We start from the raw sequence: 19,699 nt of genomic DNA, 5'->3' as shown, positions 1-19,699 counted from the left end.
TACTCACGTGGTGCCAGGGCTGGGGGACAGATGTCACTGTGGTGGGGACGTTTCCCTACATGGATGAATGAGGAGCCCCGCTACATACAAAGGCAGGACACAGCACCCGCACATCCTCACACCATGCCCCGCCGGCAGTCGCAGTAGACACAGGAACGCACCCTGTCCTCACTACCAGCCCGGCTCTCCTGCCTGGTCCACATCCACCATCCAGCCCAGGTCCCTTCTAGTGGCTTCCAGAGCAACTCTGACCCCAGCCCCAGCAAGTGGGACCCCTCGCCTGCATGGGTATCTTCCACCTGGGCAGCAGGTGCCACCCCCACCCCTCAACCACCAGTGCTGACTGTGTTCACTCTCTGCAGCACTGACCTCGAGTGCCCTGGAGAGTCGGCTCGTGGCCCAGCTCTGGACCCCAGTAGTGTGTGTGTTTTAATGTAAGCTGCTTTAGGGCAGTGCCAGGTGCCTGGACTCCCAGCTACTTGGAAGAAGTGAGTGCAAGGCCAGCTGGGTAACTTAGGCCCCATCACAAAAGAGAAAAAATAAAAACAAAACGTGAGTCTCTCGGGCTAGCCAGACAGGAAGAAAACAGGTCCTCACTTCTCCTCCGTGGTGAAGATATCGAAGCACCCATTGGCCAGCATCTGGTCCAGCATCTTCAGCAGCGACACAGACACCCTGAGGGGAGAGGAGTGCATGAGTCCCAGATACCAAGCACCTCGGCACTGGGACTGCTTTGGGGCGAGCAGGCAGGCACCGATGGCAAGGGAAGCTCCTCAGGAGTCACTCTCCTACATGGGCCGCGGAGTCAGGAGCACCCTGCCAGAACCCTGGAGCGCCATCCTAGACACTGACCAGCCAACCTTAGAATCCATGTGGACACAAAGGGATCTCCAAACCACCACAGAGGGAGGACGGAGCTGGAGCTGCCACTGCTGTTCGAGAGCTACCCGGTAGCCAGGCACATGCAGAGACTCCTTGAGGCAGGCTGGACAGCTGGGTATCCCCAGACAAAAATGACACTGAGCCTCGTCTACATGCAAGACCAACTCAAAATGGACTGAAGGACTAGCTACGAAGCCCACCCCTGGAACTTCGCAAAGAAAACATCACAGAAAATCCCCAGGACTTCAAACTAGGCCAAGATTCCTTAGATACAAGGGGATATGCTATCTCGTCAAAGCCTATGATATTTGCTACATGAGCCTGCTAAGAACAAGACAAGCAAGAGCTGGACTTATCTGCAAATCCCGTATTTGACAGAGGATCTATCTAGCATACATAAAGGAACCTCCAAAAACAGCAGTAGTGGGGAAGCCACTAAAAAACAGGCAGCAGGCCTGGCGTGGTGGTACACATTTGTAATCCCCGGACTTGGGAGGCTGAGGCAGAAGAATCCAAGGTTCAAAGCCAGCCTCAGCAACTTAAAATTTTCCACAACCTACCAAGATCCTGTTTCAAACAAAAATAATAAAAGGATTGGGGGTATAGCTCAGGGGTAGAATGCCCCTGGGTTCAACCCCCAGTATACCCCTCAACACACACAAAACAAGCAATGGAAACAGACACCTCACCGTGGAAGGTGTGAAGAGGCTGCCCTTGCCTTCAGCACTAGCAGGTGCAAATGGAACTCTGCTGCCTAGAGAAGGCCCCCAGGCAAGGCCCGTCACAGAAAAGGGGATGTTGTCCTATACACAGACTCACCCTGACATGTTTGCTGCCGCTCTGTTTATAAGGCCCAGGGTGGAGATGACTCAGATGCTCAATGACAAAGGAGTCAGTCCCTGCCAGGACGGACCACTACTCAGGGACTGAGAAATGGGCGACCCTAAAGTCACTGTACTGATCAAGACAGGCCCAGAGAAGGTACTGCCTGATGCCTTCTAAAAACCATAAAACACGATCCGAGCTTCCACGACTATAGATCTGTGGCTGCTGGGGCAGGGCAAGGGAGGGCTTTGCGGGCGCCACTGGCCACGTGACAGCCACGCATGGGCTGTGATCCCCAGGCCTCACGGGCCATCTCCAAGCTCAGACGGGAAGGAAGGCTGAGGCCCTGCTTGCGGGCAGTGTGTCTGCAAGGCTGAGGGCTCCGTAGCCAGACAGGGTCACAAGAGAATCTCTGTGGTCAAGGCCCACAGAGCCTCTGACCACCTCCGTGTACAAGCAGCTGCTGGAAGCCAGAGCCAAGAGCTTCCCTGAGGTGCTGAGCTGTCATCCCAGGCACTGAGGGAACCTCTTGCAGATGGGGCCATGTCCCACTTCCCCTTATCTTCACTTCTGCTGCACACAAGAAAAGGTCATTTCCCTGCCCAAGTGCAGGCAGGGAGAAGGCCCAGGAAGGTGCTGGCTCGGCCGCCCAGCTCAGCAGGGAGCCATGTGCTTTCTGTGCCCACACCTCACCTGCTAGCTGCGACAAACCCACACCCCACCTTGCCCTTCAGCTTCTAAGAGACCTGGGCCCCGGGGCAACAGGACCCACACACGCCCTCCCGGCCACAAGGAGCCCTCACCTGTTGTTCAGGAGGTTATCCTCGAAGACCTGCAGGAGGGTCCCGCTGAAGCTCCCCAGGGCCTGTGGGTCCTTCTGGATGCCCTTCATGTACTCGAAGAGGCTCTGCGTGGAGTACCTGACCTGTAGCACAGAGGGCGGTCAAGAGGAAGCCCGGCCCACACTCTCCCTCACTGCCGCAGGACCTGCACCGTGAGCAACAAGCTGTGAGGATCCAGCGATGCTCGGCTACCAGACAGTGGGCTCGACCACAGAGCCCGGTCACTTCATCAGGGACTCACAGGACCCTGCAGCCTGGGCCCAGGGCAGACAGGCAGGGCCCAAGCAGAGTGAGCCAGTCCCCCATGTGCCTGGAGGAAGAGCCGCCGCCTCTCACCGTTGACTCTGTCAAGCCTCCGACAGACACAGCCAGGCCCAGCAGGACGTGGTAGCGGTAAGTGGGCAGCCCCAGAAGCTGGGTGACGTGAGGGAAGGCCTGGGAAGCTGCATTCCAGTCCACTGAGGCCACCTCAGCCCTGCAAGAGAGTAATTCCTTGAGGATACATCTGGCAGAGCCGCACAGCGACCCTGCATCCAACACTACCTGGGAAACAGTTTTTCCAGTTCTCCTCGGTGGGGAACATGAGGGATAGGAGGGTCGTCAAAGTGCAGGAGTGTCAGGAACGTGTGAGTTGCGTGGGCGCGACACCGGTCGATCTTCTCGCTGGCCTGCTGAGCCACACAGCACATGAGGCGCTCACAGCTGCAAACCAAGGGTCCGCCCGTCAGTCCAACGGAACACACACTGAGGTGGCCACTAGTGGGACGGGGGCCATGCCTGCCACTGTCACCCCCAGGAGCTGGTGAGGGCTTGGGGTGGAAGGAACAAGCCTGAGGGGTGGTGGAGAGCGAGGAGGAGGACAGGGGAGGTGGCCGGGGCTGAGAGGAGGGAGGGAAGAGCAGACAGAGTGAAGGAAAAGCATGGGCCAAGTACAGGGGAGGCAGAGGAGCCGCAGGTCCAGAGAGAGCCAAGGGTGGCAGTCCCTCCCAGCAGCACAGCCTCAATGCAGTGTCCCTGAGTCCAGCTGCCACCCAGGGGAGCTCAGATCAGAAGGGGCCTGGACATGAGCTGCTGGCTGCAGCTGGTCTGGGAAGAGACGCAGCCCTGCAGGTTACCCTGGCGGCCCCCGTGCCACTCACATGTGGGCATCGATCAGCGTGGGCTGGGTCCGCGCCAGCAGAAGCGTCAGGTCCATTAGACTGGTCATGGCAGCCCTACGGACCCTGCAGGACCAGAAGAGGCAGGAGAGTCAATGCGGGACAGATGGCCCTCCCAGGCCCCACGGGTCTGGACCCTGCAAGCAGCCAAGGCAGGGGAGAAAGTCCTGGGCACATCCAGGTCCCTCTGCACAGTCCAAATGCTCACAGGAGCCCCGCCACCCCACGGGCTGGGCTCTGAGAGGCCTCAGTGGGGTGAGTGTCAGAGATTACAAAACCTCAGGTCAGCAGGAACTTGAGCAGCGGCCAGCAGGGCAGCTGAGATGCTCCTGGCTCTCACACTACGCCGGGCATGAAGGCTGTGACCCACATCTGCAGGCAGACTGCCATGCCCAGAGGAGCCGGGGCATGTGTGCAGGGTGCTCACGCTGGAGGAGGCAGAAGTGTCGCCAGCAGAAACGGAGCAGGCTCAATCAAGATCTGAGTCATGATTAAACATGAGACTGAAGATTTATGGATGAGTTCAACAGCAGAGGGGGAAACTAAGGGAGAGTCAGTGAGCCTGAACAGACGAACAGGATTCACATGAAGTGTAGTGATAAAAGCGAGAAACTGCCTGACGACGGCACCTGGCTGGGTGTCCAGAACACAAGGGAAGGGAGATGACGAGGCAAAGAGCATACAGAGAAATAACGGCAGCAGAGGGGGTGGCACGCGCCCGCAATCCTAGTACTTGGGAGACCGAGACAGGAGGACTGCAGGTTCACGGACAGCCTCAGCAAGTAGTGAGACCATCAACCTAGCAAGACCCTGTTTCAAAATAAAAATAGGGCTGGAGGTATGGCTCAGAGGTAGAATCCTCTGGGTTGAATCCCCAGAGCCACAAAAAGCAAAAACAAATAAACTGCACCGAGGATTTGATCCAGGACATTCTACATCTGACCTACACCCCCAGCCCTTTTTTACTTTTTGTTTTGAAATGGCCTGGCTGAACTGCTGAGGCTCTCTTAAAACCTATGATCCTCCTGTCTCAGCCTCCCAAGTACTGGGCTTACAGATGTGCTCCACCAAACCCGGCTTAAAACACCTTTTAAATTTCAAAGCAAGAAGCCATGTTTTCAAATTTTGAGTTCTAGGCCAGGTGTAGTAGTAAACAACTGAAATCTTAGTACTTGAGAGGTTGAAACAAGGGGATAATAGCAGGTTCGTGGCCAGCCTCTGCATCTTAGTAAGGTCCTGTTTCAAGAATAAAAAACAGAATAGAGCTGGGGGTGTATCTCAGAAGTAGAATGCTCCTGGGTCCACCCCAGTACAAACACACACACAGAATCGGGGTTCTCTGTTGTCTCTTCAAGCGTGGGTCACCAGTCAGCATCTCTAACATCCTAATGAACACCCCACCCCACCCTGTTCTGTCCTTCCCAGGTCTGCAAGGCCCTGGAAGCCCTCCACCAGAGTCTCCTCGCAAGCACCCTCTGGCTCCCGAGACTCACTCAGTACCCTTCTCAGCCAGCCTCGCTCCCCTCCTGGCTCCCGTGCTCTTGGGGGCCCTGTCAGGAGGGCCTCAGCTGGGGCCTCAACGTGGGGCCCACAACACTGCACTGTGTGAACTGAACTTCTCCCTCAGTGAAGAGTAGAATGCAGACCGGGGGAGGGGCACGAAAGCCATCCCGAGCGCAGAGGGAAGCCCAGGCGTGACACAGCAGGGATGGTGGCAGCCCCAGCCCTGCCCTCGGGGACATGGAGACAGCAGAGGCTTGGTCACAGCCACTGGCCTTACCAGACGCCCACATCCCCTCTGTTGTCCGTGGTGTAGTCGCCCATGCAGCCGAGCAGTGTGGCATAAACCTGGGGGACATTCTCTGTGCACAGGGCTTCATCTGGGGCCCCCTCTTTCACACCGACAGTCTGGCAGATCCTGAAATTAAAGTGTGTAGAGTATGTACTGCTGCGTCCCTGCGAGCCCACCCTTCCTGTCATAGCCACCTACGTCTCTCTCTAGGGGAGCACTCAGAACACACAGGCTCGGGAGTCCGTGGGGGGGGGTGAGCATGCGTGTGGCTGTGAGGTCACCCTGGACAGTCTCCATGGTGGCTGGTCCCTCTTCCCTCTTCCACCCCGACATGAGGGCTTATGCTGCCCTTGGAGACGCCGAAGGGGAGTAGGGGAGGGAGAGGCAGCTACAGCCTGTGCACTGTGGACGGCACCAAGGCCACGGTGTACACGAGCTGTAGAGACCATGTCCTCTGCCGGCCTCGGGCTGAGCCCCTTCCCCCTCCTTTGGGGAGGTTCTGAGGCTGACGATGAAGCCGGTGCACACTAGGCAAGTGCGCTACCACTGAGCTGTCCCCATCCAAGTGTACTCTGGTCTGTCTGTCTCACTACTGGGCCTGCTGGCCTCACACCCTGCTCCCCAGTTCTCATGGTGAAGGCCCAGTCACAGGACAGACTAACGTTCATTCTAACCCAACAGATGAAGTCGGAGCCTCCCAGGGCTGGAAACGCTCCGACAGGCCTCTGAAAGGGGAAGAACTAGAAAAACAAGAAATAAGCGGTGCCTCTAAGCAGATCACGCCTGCTTGGCAAGGTCACTGGGGCTCACCTGGAGATGGCCGTCAAGCTGTCCCGCCTGGCCTCGGTAAAGCTCACGTCCTTGGGAGAGGTGCGGGTGACTGCGCTTAGCCCTGAGAGGACCTGAGGAAACAGAGTCCCAGGAGAAACATCAGCTACAGAGTAAGCGCCCTTCTCCTGCAGGGAGGTGCGGCCTGGGCCACGCCTGCATGTCACCCACATCTCAGACAGATGAGCCCCGGGTGAACTTTCAGTCAGGTGGAGAGGGGCCTCCAGCACTCGGCTCCTCCAGGAGGAGCTGGGCTAGAGTACATTCTCCCCACCACCCAGGCCAGGGTGGTGGGCAGGTCAGATCAGCGGGGATGCCCTGCAATACCGAGCCTGGCATTTGAGGGAGGAGAGGGTGGAGCAAAGGTTGGTGGAATGAGGATGGCACGAGCGGGGCTGACAGTGCCCAGGACCAGGCTGCGCACGTCCACTGCTCAGACCCGAGGGGCACAGGACAGGGTCAGGGTGTCGAGGCGAGTGATGGAGCCAGCCCTGAGACACAGGCAAGGTCCACGAGCCCAGAGATGCTGAGAAGGGACCGCAGGGGCGGGGGCAGCATGAAAAGTGAGACAGGGCTGTGTCCTCCAGAGAACCGGAGCGAGGACAAGCAGAGGAGCCTCTGCCCATAGCCAGCCCGCGTGACCAGACCCGAGGCAGGACTCAGCACACAGGCCAATGTGTCTCGTCAAGGACACAAACCCCTCCTGCAAACCCAAGAGCTCCCTGCCATCTGCAGGAGCGGCCAGCGGCATGCTGAAGCCCACATCGAGTACCCGCTCCCTGCCTGGCCACACACACCACTGCCACACACACCACTGCACAGACACTGCGGACCATCTGAGCGCCCAGCCACGCCTCCACCTTGCTGCCCCAGCCCCTCACCCTTGGCAGCTCACCTCCTGGAGCCAGCCTCTCAGGAGAAAGCCCGGCAGGGTGCCCAGGGCTGAAGAGAAGCCACAGCGAGTCATCTCCTCCGGGCTCTGCAGCTCAGCGAGGTACCGTGGAATCAGCTCCTCTGCGGAAAAGGAGGGTGGGAGGAGACTGAGCCCGCCGCGCCCACGGTCCAGGACACGCATGGGCAGCCCAAGTGAGGGGCACGGTGTGCGCTCCAGGCCTCGGCATGGGGGCCAGGAAATGAGACAAAGGGGGAATTCTCACAGGTGGCTTTATGGTTTTCATAAGCAATTTCAGCCACCTGGTCTCATTCTTAGGAAAACAAACTCAAGAGGGCTGTGAAAAGGCAGATACATTCCTAATTCTCATTCTTTACTCACTGGGAACATAAATGCTATCGCGGGAACCTTCCTCGCAAGCGAGGATTCCATGGGAGGCTGGGAGCAGACGCAGCTCCGTGCAGCACCACGAGCTCTGAATGCCCTGGAGTGGCAGGGGCCCGGGGGGAGGATGGAGGCGGGAGAAGCAGGAGCTAAGGCCTTCGGGCTCAGGGTGGAGCAAGGGGGAATTCTGAGGGAAGAGTGACCCACTCGCTCAGAGGGATGCAGGGAGTGTCCTGCCTCCAGAACCCCAAGAGACCAGGGCACACGATATGTCCACGTCCAGGTCCGACAAAGAAGCCTCGCATGACACGACAAGTGGGAGCCCAGCCACAGGCTGGCTGCCCTCGTACGTCAGGGTGGAGCAAGCAGGAAACGCCAAGGCCCGCGCTAGAGCACGTCTGCTGCAGGAGCCGGGAGGGAAGGACTCTGTCGTCCTCATCCCGTGCTCGTTTCACGTACTGTCGCGAGTTTTATTTACTTTCAAGGAAACACAACATGCACTCTCTTCTTAGGCAAAGAGCAAATCATGACCTTATTGTTCCACTTTTTGAAAATACAAGATAATATTACTGTCCCTACAAAGAATTGCCTGTGGTAAAAGGAGATTGTAAAATATCACCAATTTAGAAAGTCTGATAGAAGATCATAATATACAACGCCTTCATGTTTTTATAAAATAACAGAAGACTCAGACTATCGTACACATGATTTTCATGCAATGCCAATGACTTGAGGCCAAGTTCCAAACACTTTTGATGTGACTACAGTATACGTCCTGCAACATAAAGGAATGCCACGTGAGTGTGCTTCCTAATCTAAGGAAACAACTCCAGAGCTTGATCCCACAGCAGTATCAGAGGATGCCCCGACCCAGCTCAGCAGCTGCACTGGTGCCGGGATGTGCGGGCAGGAGGCGGAGCAGCTCCACACGCTGCGCACCCTGAAGACAGCTGGCAAGATTCTCATGGGGCACAAAACCTCTCAATGTGTAAAGAGCACAGGCCAGTCGAAGGCCATCACAGCACACAGATTCTAAAACGTTCATCTTTCAATATAGACATGATGACGAACTGCAAGAGCAAAGCCCTGGGGAGAGGCAGGAGAGGAGGGTGAGAAACCATCACCCCCAGGAGCTGAAGCAAAGACACACCAACAAGTTGGGTGACATGGCGAAGCCAGAGGGGAAACAGAGTGTGGAGACAGCACCGCAGAGGGAACGGAGCCCATCCCCAAGTAAACAGCCATGACCTGCGTGGGACAAGCGGGCCTGGCATGGGCAGCAATGGCCCATGACAGGAGGTTCCTCACTCAGGTGGAGGTCAGTCCTTGCACGGCCAGGCTGGACAGTGTCCAGATGCACTGGCCCAGTCCAGGAGGAGCCAACAGCTATACAAAAATGGCCCTTCTCCCCCCAGCCACTGCCTGGTGCCCACAGACCAGCTCCAGAGCAGCCCCGAAGGCTGCAGCCACTCCCCCCAGGCCCGCCCGCCCTGCCTCTTCCCTTGGAGGCCCCACATGCACGAACGGCCCACTCACCCTGAACTGCAGGATCCGCCACCCCAGGCTCCTTCGTGTAGTATTCACTGCAGAGAGCAGCCAGGGCCGAGATGGCCGCTTCCTAGAGCAGAGAAAGACGAGAATACACAGGGCTCTGCCTACGAAAGCCCCTGGCCACAGCCACACAACATCCCCAAGTCCAGGCACTGTGCTTATGTTTAAAACAGAAACTGACAAGACGATGTCACTCCTTCCCTTGAACGAGCGCCTACTCATGGTGTCTGTCAGAGACACTGGCCACAGTCATCATTTTCTGCTCTAATGAATGGAGACCTTGGCTGTCTCTCCCTCACAGGGCAGGTTCATCTTCTAACGCGGCACAGTGTAGGCTGGAGCATTATCCCTTCCCAGCAGGGGTGCCAGAAGGAAAGTGTGGTGTGAGTGAGGGAGGGAGAGCTCAAGACCCAGCTGTGCGGGCAGCGGTCAGAGGACAGCAGGTCCCAGGTTGGAACATGAGGGTGTGCTGGGTCAGGAGGACAGGGCTGTGCTGCGTGAGCCCTTGGGAACCAACCCTGAAGGCCACCAAGAGCAGGACTTGGCAGCACAGCAAAGGCTGGACTCGTGGCTCTTCCTGCTGCCTCCCACCAGTGGGGCCGGGCCAACAGAGCAGCCCGAGATGAGCCAGAGGGCAGGCGAGCACCAGGAGCCGAGACCCACGTCCCCTGGACGCCACATCACAGAGCTGTATGTCACTTGCATGATCCAAGGAGCAAACTACCATGACCACTGCAGGGTGAGCTGGCAATGGGTGATACTGTTAGAGATATTTAAGAAAAGAAAATCAAACAAACACGGGCTGGGTGTGTTGCCACATTTCTGCAAGTGGGAGGCAAAGACAGGAGAATTGCAGGCTGGGCCAACCTCAAAAACTTAGCAACTTTGCAAGATCCTGTATCCAAATAAAAAATAAAATAGGGCTGGGATGTAGCTCAGAGGTAGAACGCCCCCGGGTTCAATCCCCAGTATCACTACCAAAATAGAAAACCCCACAAAAATGAAAAGTGGACTCTGCTAGCTCTGGGGAAGTATGGAGACGCAGAGGAGACAGGAGGGCACCAAGGGCACATGCATGTGCTCTCCCCATTCTCAGCTGAAACCCGCCAGCGCCACCTACGGCCCACTGCCTGCAGGATGGGCTCAGCACCACAGCTCTGCCGGCTGAGACCCAGGCACACAGCCGTTCCCCTGCACGAAACCCCTAGGTCCGTGTGCTCAGGCAGACTCTGGATGCATCGCAAGGGTTCCCAGCCTAGACGCCCAGGACCCAGAGTCCCCGAGCACCTACTGTCCATGCCAAGGAAAGTGTTTCAAAGGTGAGCATATTTAGTAGAGTCAGAAACAGCAGCAAGAAAAAGTGACCATTCCGCGACTAACGGCGGCCTGGGCTTCCCGGTTTTAAGTCCCATAGACAGTATCTAGAATCCAAATGTAATAACTGTGTTTATCAACCGTCGATCAGTGCGCAGAAGGGACTCTGAGACAAACACTATGAGAACCGCGAGTGTCCCCACTCGAGGCCACGCAACGGGGGGTTCTGTGCGTGCACCTTGATCTGCTGTCTGGCATGACTGGAAACGAGGTGCAGACTTCTCAGAGTGTCGTTTATCAGCCACTGCCAGCCCTCTGTGAAAGAAACAAATGCACTCACTCACCCAGTTCAGGGCATCCAGCCGAAACTGACGATAATGAACACATCCTTTGCCAAGCCTTAAACCAGATGGTGACTTTTGGGATGGATCTGAAGACACCTAGAGTGAGCCTCCTTCAGGCTGCACGGAAGCCCGGAGGCCCCTGGTTAGAGGAGACGCTGCACCCCTCAAGCGGTCTTACTTTCTCCCTCAACCAACCTTCTCCAGCCCCTGTCCATCTAAACCCAAATATTCAACCCAACCCACATCCAGTAAATGAGCTGGCAACAAGTGCTTATTATTCTTTTTTTTTTTTTTTTTTTTTTTTTGGTGGTCCTGGAGGTGGAACCCAGAGGCTTTCTACCTCCAGGCTATACTCCCAGACCTATTTTATACTTTATTTGGAAACAGGGTCTCACTAAGTTGCTGAGGGCCTCACTAAGTAGCTGAGGCTGGCTTTGAACCTGCGCGATCCTCCTGTCTCCGCCTCCGAAGCGTGGGGATTACAAGTGTGCACCACCACGCCCGGCTAACAAGTGCTTATTCTACTCAGAACATAACAACAGGGACCCGAGGCTGGAGATCAAGGCAGGCCCTGACCATGTGTCGGGAGAGGGCTGACAGGAGGCCTGGCCCTGGGTACGGCCGCACCAGCCAGGGCCACAGCCAGGAGAAGTGCGGGAGGGACTGGAAACCCCTTCAGCCTGCACAGAGATGGCAGGAGCAGGTGGCAATCTTAAGACAAGGTTTTCCAGGCTCAAGACCCTTTCAACCACAGTCCTGTGCGTTCTAACTTGGTAACTTGAAGCAGCTGTGGAGAAAAACACTACCAGATGTGGCAGTGAGAAGAAAAGCACTTACCAATCACGGTGTCACCTTTGAAGGGCATTCGGGAAAGGGACAGCTTCTCTATTAAAATGCACACTGGAAAAAGAAAAGGAAAAAATCACTTCTCCCACAGTGTCTCTTGCCCTCAGCCTCACTGTCTTGAGCCGCACACTGCCAGGCGCTGAGCTCCTCTTTCCGGCTCCAGGTGAGCCCAGGTGCCCCTCGGCTGGGCAGCCTGGAGGACAGGTTGACACAGCTGGGCAGAGAAGGCGGGGCACTCCAGAGAGGGCACGCATACGCTGAGGACCCAGCCATTTCCGTCAGCATTCTCTCTGTGATCCAAAGTCTGGTGTGCACAACCAAGGAAGGCTGCCCCATCTGCTTACACACCTAGAGATGTCAGCCCATACACAGCCCGCCATTTTACACCAGCTGCAGAGCAGGAGCCAGGGCTGCAGGCAATTAAGGCAAGATGGTCAGAAACGCGTGAGGAGGAGCAGGACACTTCAGCAGCTGGCCTGGGAAGCACTGTCCTCGGCCATACCCTGGGCCCATCCCCAGCACCCAGCCCGCCTCCAACAGGGCTGCCTCCAGCCCATGAACTCCAGGGCTCATTTTAATCCAGTCCACACCACCAGCCCAGTCAAAGGCGCTCCACGAGGAGGCGTCATCAGTCCTGGACCTCAATACAGATCCCCCGGGACACAGGCCCCTGGGGTTGAGCAGAGGACTCAGGTGAGTAAGGCCATCAGCAGGCTGACTGACACTGTGCAAGCACCTGACGCCCTGCAGGCCTGTCTGCACCACAGAGGAAGCGCTCTGCCATGGGCAGGCGTGCAGACCAGTGGGCACCTGGGCTGCCCCAAAGGCACAGGGCGATGGGTTCCGGAGGTACAGCAAAGGTCAGACTGGGAGCACCAATGCAGGGCCACATTAGGCCACACATTTTCAGGAGCAAAGAAGGGGCCACCGCCTCAAGGACGGGTCTGGACCAGGACTAAGGGCTCTCGGGTGAACCTTGACACCCATGAGTGCTGTCTCACCGATTTAGAAAACAATGACTACCACGTCCACAGCAGGGCTTGCCAGGCAGGGTAGAGGACCCTAGTACCCACCAAACACAGCTCAAGTGCTGTGTGCAGCCTGGGAGCCCTAAAAGCCTGTCTGGTGGCCTCGCGGAGGAAGAAGCCTGGGAGCCTGGCAGGAACCCACCATGTGTGCCCAGCCCTCGCCCCGTGTGTCCATCCGGCAGCCAGTGACCTCCACCACTGCCTCAGACTCACAGGCACAGGGCACTGTGGTAGGAGCCTGCCTGGGCAGCTAGAAGCCGGCACTGAAGTCCCACCTGTCCCAGCAGGGCCACACCCAGCCTGTTCTGGCAGCATGGCATCACACCTGCACCGTGCACCATCCCACAGTGGCTCCCTGTGCACCTGCGGCTGGGACACCCAGGGAGAGTCCCCACGTAAGCCAAAGGGCAGCTGCGTTTCTTAGCAGGTCTGCCTCAAGGGGCCTCAGCAAACCTAGACACCCTGAGTGTTGGCATCCTGTGAGCTCCCTGCAGATATCCCAGTATGATACCAGTTACAGTTAACGCAAACGCTATCAAAGGCAAGGCTGGAGGCTGACGTCCCCAAGCTCCTCATCTATCTCTCAGTGGAGGGGCAAGGGGCCTCTGCTCACCATGCCCATCCTACGGTGCACCGCCCAGTGGTCACACCAGACCAGAGCCACCTACGCTGAGCTGGACTGAGCTGAATGCCGCAGATCTGGCCAGCAGCCTCCCACCATGGAAGCCTGCCTGCCGCCCACCAAGGGCCCAACCCCAAGCTTGACTGTATCCAAGGAGCCATGTGTGCCACAGACCTCCCCCTCTGGGATACAGGATCACGGCCTCCACCCTCAGACCTACCTGCTTGTCTCATGAGCTCTCCTCCCAGACCCCTGAAAAATCAAAAAAGAATGTCCAGTTAAAACAACGTGAAGCAGACTACGCATGGTGGCGCACGCTTGTAATCTCAGCATTTGGGTGGCTGAGACAGGAGGTTCGCAGTTCGCAGACAGCCTCGTCTACTACTTAGGTAGGCTGTTTGCAACTCAGTGAGACCCAATTTGGAAATAAAGAGTAAAAAATAGGGCTGGGGGTGTAGCTCAGGGGTAGACTGCCCCGGGTTCCATTCCCAGGACCTAAAAAAAAAATAAGTGAAGCATCCTTACCAAGCGACAGCTACAACAATGGGAAGTGTGTTAAAATGCGCAATCAGAAAAGCTCTGCACGACCGTCCTACAGGCTCCTGCCCTGGCTGGCTGCTGACCCTGGTGTCATGGCACGCCAGAACCCTTCCCAGACTGACCACATCACGGGGCGTGCAGGGCGAACCCCAAGCACCAATAAGCAGAAGGCCCTCGCATGGCCCACCTGGCTCTGGCCTGGTGTGTGGCACTGTCGGCAGGGCGAGGAGCTTCTGACCAGAGGCAGAGCAGACGCCTCAGGCTTTGACTGCAGGCTCAGACAGAGCAAGGCTCCAGATTTGCCTCCTGTCTCCAACAGATGGAAAAGCAGACCAGATGCAGCCCATGCTGAGGCAGGCCCTGACAGAGAGGGCCAGGACAGGCCCAGCACACGGAGGGCCACCAGGGGAGTCTCCAGACAGAGTGGGGAAGCCACAACCACACTAGGCCACCCTGCCACGAGAGGAGGTCCAGGTGGAGGGGCGAGCCCATGGGGCTGGAAGCTGCTCAGAGCAGGGATGGACAGCCCGTGGTCAGTACCGGCCTGCACATGCCTGGACGGCCCTGCTGCAGCCTGGAAGAAAACACTTGGGAGGAACGGCGGGCCGCTCCTCAGAGCTTGGGGACCACCTCGGCAATGGGACCTCTGGTGCTCCAGACCCAAACTTCATGGCAGGCCTGAGGACCAAATGTGCACCAGAAACAGACAATCTAACACCAGTAAGAGGAACATAACAACTGGGTGCAGCAGCCACACCTGTAATCTCAGGCACTCGGGAGGCGGAGGCAGGAGGATTCTAACTGAGCAACTTAACAAGACTTTGTCTCCAAATAAAAAACTGTAGGACGGGGGATGTGGCTCAGTGGTAGAGTGCTTGCCTAGCATGTGCCAAGGCCCTGGGTTCAATCCATAATACCAGAAGAAAATCAAAATTGTAATTAATCTATAGAAGAGTAACAGCAGAATCAAAGACCCCCACTTCCACTCTGCTAGATCAATGAGGGAATCAAGGCCCCAGTGTGAGCAGACTCTAGAGCAGCAAACTTGAGCTTGTGTGTCTTCCCTACGCTTCTCATTGCCAGACAGCCTGCTACAAATTCTGAAGCGTGTCCCGATCGGCAAGAACGTGGGAGTCAGCAGGAATCAGAGCTGCCTTGCCCATGGGGGCCCACACGTCCACTCCGCAGGCTGAGACACCACCTGCCGACACCGTGAGCCACGCAGCGCTCTGCACCACACTGCAAGAGCAAATCCTAAGTAAAACCAAGTCGTCTCCTAAGTCCCTGCTGCTGCATTAGGCAAACTGCAAAAATTAGATACTCTTAAAGATGTTTGGAAGTTAATTCATCATGCCACTAGACAATTAAGAAACTGCTACTCAAACTTGGGTGGGGGCTCAGCAGCAGCTATAACATGGGCAGGAATGGAAGAGGTTCCAAAAGACTTGGCTGGAAAGAGATGCTCAGACCAGAGGGAACGGATGACAGCAGCCAGAGCCCTCCTGACGGCCCTGAGGACCAAAGGCGGGGCGGCTCCCACAGCCGCGGGGCTCAAGGGTGAGCGCCCACCACCATCCCTGCGGCTGAAGGCAGAGGGAAGCTTCCCTCAGAGTGCAAGAGAAGCAAGATGGCCCTCCTGCCCCAGAAGGTGCCCTGGGGCCCACAAGCTCATGAGGGCAACAAGGGGCAAGAGGAAGCCACACAAAGCCACCCAGCAGGGAGGCTTGAGGCCTGGGTCTGACAAACAGATCATGACCACTGGGGGGGCCAGCGCCTGCAGTGCCCACTCCAGGCAGCCTTGGCCACTCAAAATACAAAACAGGAAAAAGACAAACGGCTCAGGGCTGTACTCGGGGACTAGACACACTGCAGTGTAGTCACCAGTTGGCTAATACACACTTTCTATTCAGCTTAAAAATAAATTAACCAATTAATTAAATAAAAATTAAAAAAAAAACAGGGCCGGGTGCAGAGCTCAGTGGTAGAACACCCATGGTTTCAACCCCCAGTAACTCACACACACGCACACACACACTCAATAAGACAGATCATAAAAAATAAGAAGACAGATAATAAAACTCTTTAATGAACAGAACTCTGAACAACCACTTCCACACAGCAGACTAGAGCGCCCAAGCAGCACAAAGATCTCGGTGTGCTGGTCTCAGGGAAATGCAGGCCATGCTGATGCAGTCAGCCAGGAACAAGATGGCTACAACCACAAAGATGGCTTGGGTGAGGCCGACCACACCTGGCCAGAGGTGGGTGGCACCAAGGGACCCTCTACAGAAGACTGTCATCCGTGCCACAAGATCTAGACAACCACTCCTGGCATCTACCCAAGAGAACCGGCACCTGTGCACACCACACATCCAGAGCAGCTCTCCCCAGATCGAAGTGCCTCGGCCCAGCGGGGGCAGGGTTCCGCCAGGCCCACACTGGGGCAGAGTGACCCCCAAGTGAGCCTCAAACAGCATACGTGGTGAGAGGAACCAGACCCAAGAGGCTCTGCATTCTAGGAACCCCTCTGCACAAAATTCCAGAAGAGACAAGACCGCAGAGAAAGACAGGAGAGGCTGGGGCTGGGCGGGAGTACTGCCCCAGGGAGGAGGACCCTCAGCCTGGCCCTGCTCAGCCCCTCACATCCAAGTGCACCCGCTGACAGTCAGACAACCTCGTGGGGCACATGTCCTGGGAGGCACCGGCAGAAGGCAGTGGCAGGCGCTCCCTCCAGAGCCAGCTCCCCAGCCCAGCCTGCTCCCCTCACACCCTTCTGGTCAAGACCCGCCACATGAGAACTGGAGCTCTGTGAAGCTTACCTGTACAGCTGATGATCGTGGAGCTGGAAAAAGTCAAAAGTTACTCATTTCAGGAATTTGGGATTTCTAAGTAGGACAATATGCATATAACAGTGATGATAATCAACACAAAAACTCCAACTGGGTGGCAGAGCCCAGCACTGCCAGGCCTGGGCGGCAAGAGACAACCGGGAGGGTCTGGGAAGAAGCCCCCGCCTCTTCAGGGAGAAGGGAGGAGGGCACCCAGGACCAGGTGGTGCGCTGGCCCCGGCCAGACACCTGGCCTCCCCAAAGCTGCTCAGCCACAGTGCTGACCACAGGAGAACTCTGAAGCACGAGAATGCTCACACACTGCGGGAAACGCCACAGAACTCTTTAGACACGTTACTTTTTCAAATTTTCATTTCATTTTATTTGTAGTACTAAGGTTTGAGCCTAGGAACATTCTACCTCTGAGCTACACTGCAGCCCTATTTTATTTTTATTTTGAAACAGGGCTTCGCTAAGTTGGAAGCTGGCTGCAAACCTGCAATCCTCCTACCTCAGCCTCCCAAGTATTGTGATTACAGGCATGTGCTACCACACATGGCTTCTAAACACTTTTCTAAATTCTCACAAATACTAAAGGAAGAAGTAGTCCTATTATTACGTATCCTTCGCAACATAGGAAGCCCTGGCTCAGAGGACTTGGCGGCTCTGTTCTTCTAGGCACTGCTCTGGGTGAATCCTGCTTCAGCCTCCAGAGCTAGACAAGCAGGCCATGCTTCTCTTTAAGTGAGAGGTATAAGCAACTTCCCTAAGGGCTTTGCCAGGATCATCAAGTTAGTGATCCAAAAGGAGGAGGACCTGAGACCCAGCGGCCTGTTATTATAGAAGAGGTGAACCCTGAGGAGTAGAAAACTCTATCTCAACAAGAAATAATAAAGCTATTCAACTCCTAGGAATGATTTTGAACTCCTCCTAAAATAGGAGAGCTGTAGTTCATACCTTACCTCCTTGGAGTCACAGGGGCTTTAAGAATCTTGAAAAACCAGAATGCACACACCTTCTCCACAGAGAATTACGCATACAGAATTCTGGATTTAATTTCAAGAAACTTGGGACAGCAGCTTTGAACACACAGGTGGAAACCAAACGCCTTCAGAGGCAGGTGCCCGTTCCCCACAAGGACAGAGAGGCCTGAGAGCACAGCACTGGCAGAAACAGACCCAGCCCTACCGGGAACCCATCAAGCCTGTGCAATTAGCCTGACCAGCCTGCCACATAAGGACAGGCTGGCGCCCCATCCCTTCCAGAGAAGCCAGGGCCAGCCCCATGAGATATCGAGGGAGTGAGACACTCCCACACCCCACACATGACACACCCGGGCAGACGGGGAGAGCCCACCCAGGGCCATCAGCACACACCCCACACTCCCAGGCAGACGGGGAGTGCCCAAGGCCATCAGCATCCCGAGCCTCAGAGCCAAGTGTGCAGTGGCCCAGGGCTTCAGGTGAGGCCGAGGAGGTGATGACTGAGCCAAAGCCCCGTGCCTTCCCGAGGAGTGAGCTTTGGGGAGTCACACAGACCTGCTGGTGAATCTGCTTCAGGCCCTCTACTGCCTTCTCATCCAGGTAGTCTGTCAGGGGCCTGCAAAGGTCAGACAGAGTGCTAAGGTCACAACTCAAGCCCTGAGCCCAGGTGCAAGGAAGGAAGAGATGGGCTCATAAAGACCTGCTTCCCGTTTAGGATGCCCGCGGGGCGAGCCCGTGTCAGGTCAGAGCAGGTGGACACAGGGTCAAGCTCCGTCTGTGCAGCCAGTTTGCAGAGGTCACAGCCAACCCTGCAATTAGGACACGAGGAGCCCATGGCTGCTGTGGACCTCACACCCCAGTCTTGAGGGTGAGTGATGGTCCTGACAGAACACTCGCTTTCCTCCTGGGCTCTACAACCTGACACGAGCCAGGCAGGGATGCAGTGACCACCCCAATGAACACGGGGCATGAGTCAACGCTCACTGGTGTGGCCGCAGTGCCTTGCTGGGAATGGCAGGTGCCCTGTGCCATCGGCACGGAGGACTTAGCCTGTGCCTCCTCCCACAGCCTGGGAGAGTGAGGCCACAACAGATCCCAAGTGGCGAGCCTGTGCTACAGGGCTGGGGTGGCTTAACCTCCTGGGACAGCTGCGGGCCAAGTGGGGCCACAATCCAGCCTCTCCTCCTGCTCTAGGAAGTCACCTAGAACAACATAATGTAACATAAGACACAGTTTTCTCAAACCGGAGTCAAGAGCCAGGCCACAGACATCACGGTGTGACCGAGAGATTTACTACTGAGAAGTGTTGCGTGAAAAGAGGAACAGGACAGCAGGCAGCTCGTGGTCACCCCACCTAGCCGCCGCCACCGGCCTCCTGCTGGCTGGTGTTTGTCTGAAATGGCCAACGGAAAAAATTTCAGGGACTTTCCAACTTATGTTCTCTAGTGTTTTCAGAAAATACTGGAGAATTGTTAAAGTAAAAAAAAGTTTAATATTAAAATAAGATTTACAGCCGGGCGTGGTGGCGCACGCTTGTAATCCCCGCACTTGGGAGGCAGAGACAAGAGGATCGCGCAGGTTCGAAGCCAGCCGCGCGCGCTGGCTTAGGAGACCCTGTTTCCAAATAAAAATGTTAAAATAGGTCTGGGAGTGTAGCCCGGAGGTAGAAGGGCTTCCAGGAACCCCAGTACCACCAAAAAAAAAAAAAAAAAAAAAAAAAAAGATTTAATTTTTAAATTTTAAAAGCTTTCAAAATTTTTACCTTTTTTTTTTTTTGGTGGTACTGGGGTTCCTGGAAGCCCTTCTACCTCCTCCGGGCTACACTCCCAGACCTATTTTTTACATTTTCATTTTGGAAACAGGGTCTCCTAAACCAGCGCGCGCGGCTGGCTTAAAACCTGCGCGATCCTCCTGTCTCTGCCTCCCAAGCGCGGGGATTACAAGCGTGCGCCACCACGCCCGGCAAATTTTTACGTTTTAAAAGAAACTAATGAGCCGGGCATGGTGGCACACGTTTGTAATCTTAGCATTTGGGAGGCTG

General features: G+C 56.1%; 1 protein-coding gene across 1 annotated transcript in view; it reads right to left on the bottom strand.

Moving 5' to 3' along the window:
* TBCD (tubulin folding cofactor D) overlaps window positions 1-19,699 on the bottom strand; it is a gene marked incomplete at both ends in the record, with an annotated part of 136,773 nt that overhangs the window by 12,706 nt on the left and 104,368 nt on the right. The window contains 14 exons of the mRNA XM_080714184.1: window positions 598-675; window positions 2,511-2,632; window positions 2,886-3,024; window positions 3,093-3,251; window positions 3,689-3,772; window positions 5,487-5,624; window positions 6,309-6,400; window positions 7,222-7,340; window positions 9,139-9,220; window positions 10,706-10,782; window positions 11,649-11,711; window positions 13,528-13,559; window positions 16,667-16,689; window positions 18,214-18,274. Coding sequence (XP_080570310.1) covers window positions 598-675; window positions 2,511-2,632; window positions 2,886-3,024; window positions 3,093-3,251; window positions 3,689-3,772; window positions 5,487-5,624; window positions 6,309-6,400; window positions 7,222-7,340; window positions 9,139-9,220; window positions 10,706-10,782; window positions 11,649-11,711; window positions 13,528-13,559; window positions 16,667-16,689; window positions 18,214-18,274 — 1,269 coding nt within the window. The remainder of the gene's footprint in view (window positions 1-597; window positions 676-2,510; window positions 2,633-2,885; window positions 3,025-3,092; window positions 3,252-3,688; window positions 3,773-5,486; window positions 5,625-6,308; window positions 6,401-7,221; window positions 7,341-9,138; window positions 9,221-10,705; window positions 10,783-11,648; window positions 11,712-13,527; window positions 13,560-16,666; window positions 16,690-18,213; window positions 18,275-19,699) is intronic.

This window comes from Muscardinus avellanarius (genome assembly GCF_963383645.1).
Source record: "Muscardinus avellanarius genome assembly, chromosome: 16".
NCBI lineage: Eukaryota > Metazoa > Chordata > Mammalia > Rodentia > Gliridae > Muscardinus > Muscardinus avellanarius.
Note: the sequence above shows the minus strand (reverse complement) of the source record. Positions and strands in the feature narration are given on the sequence as shown.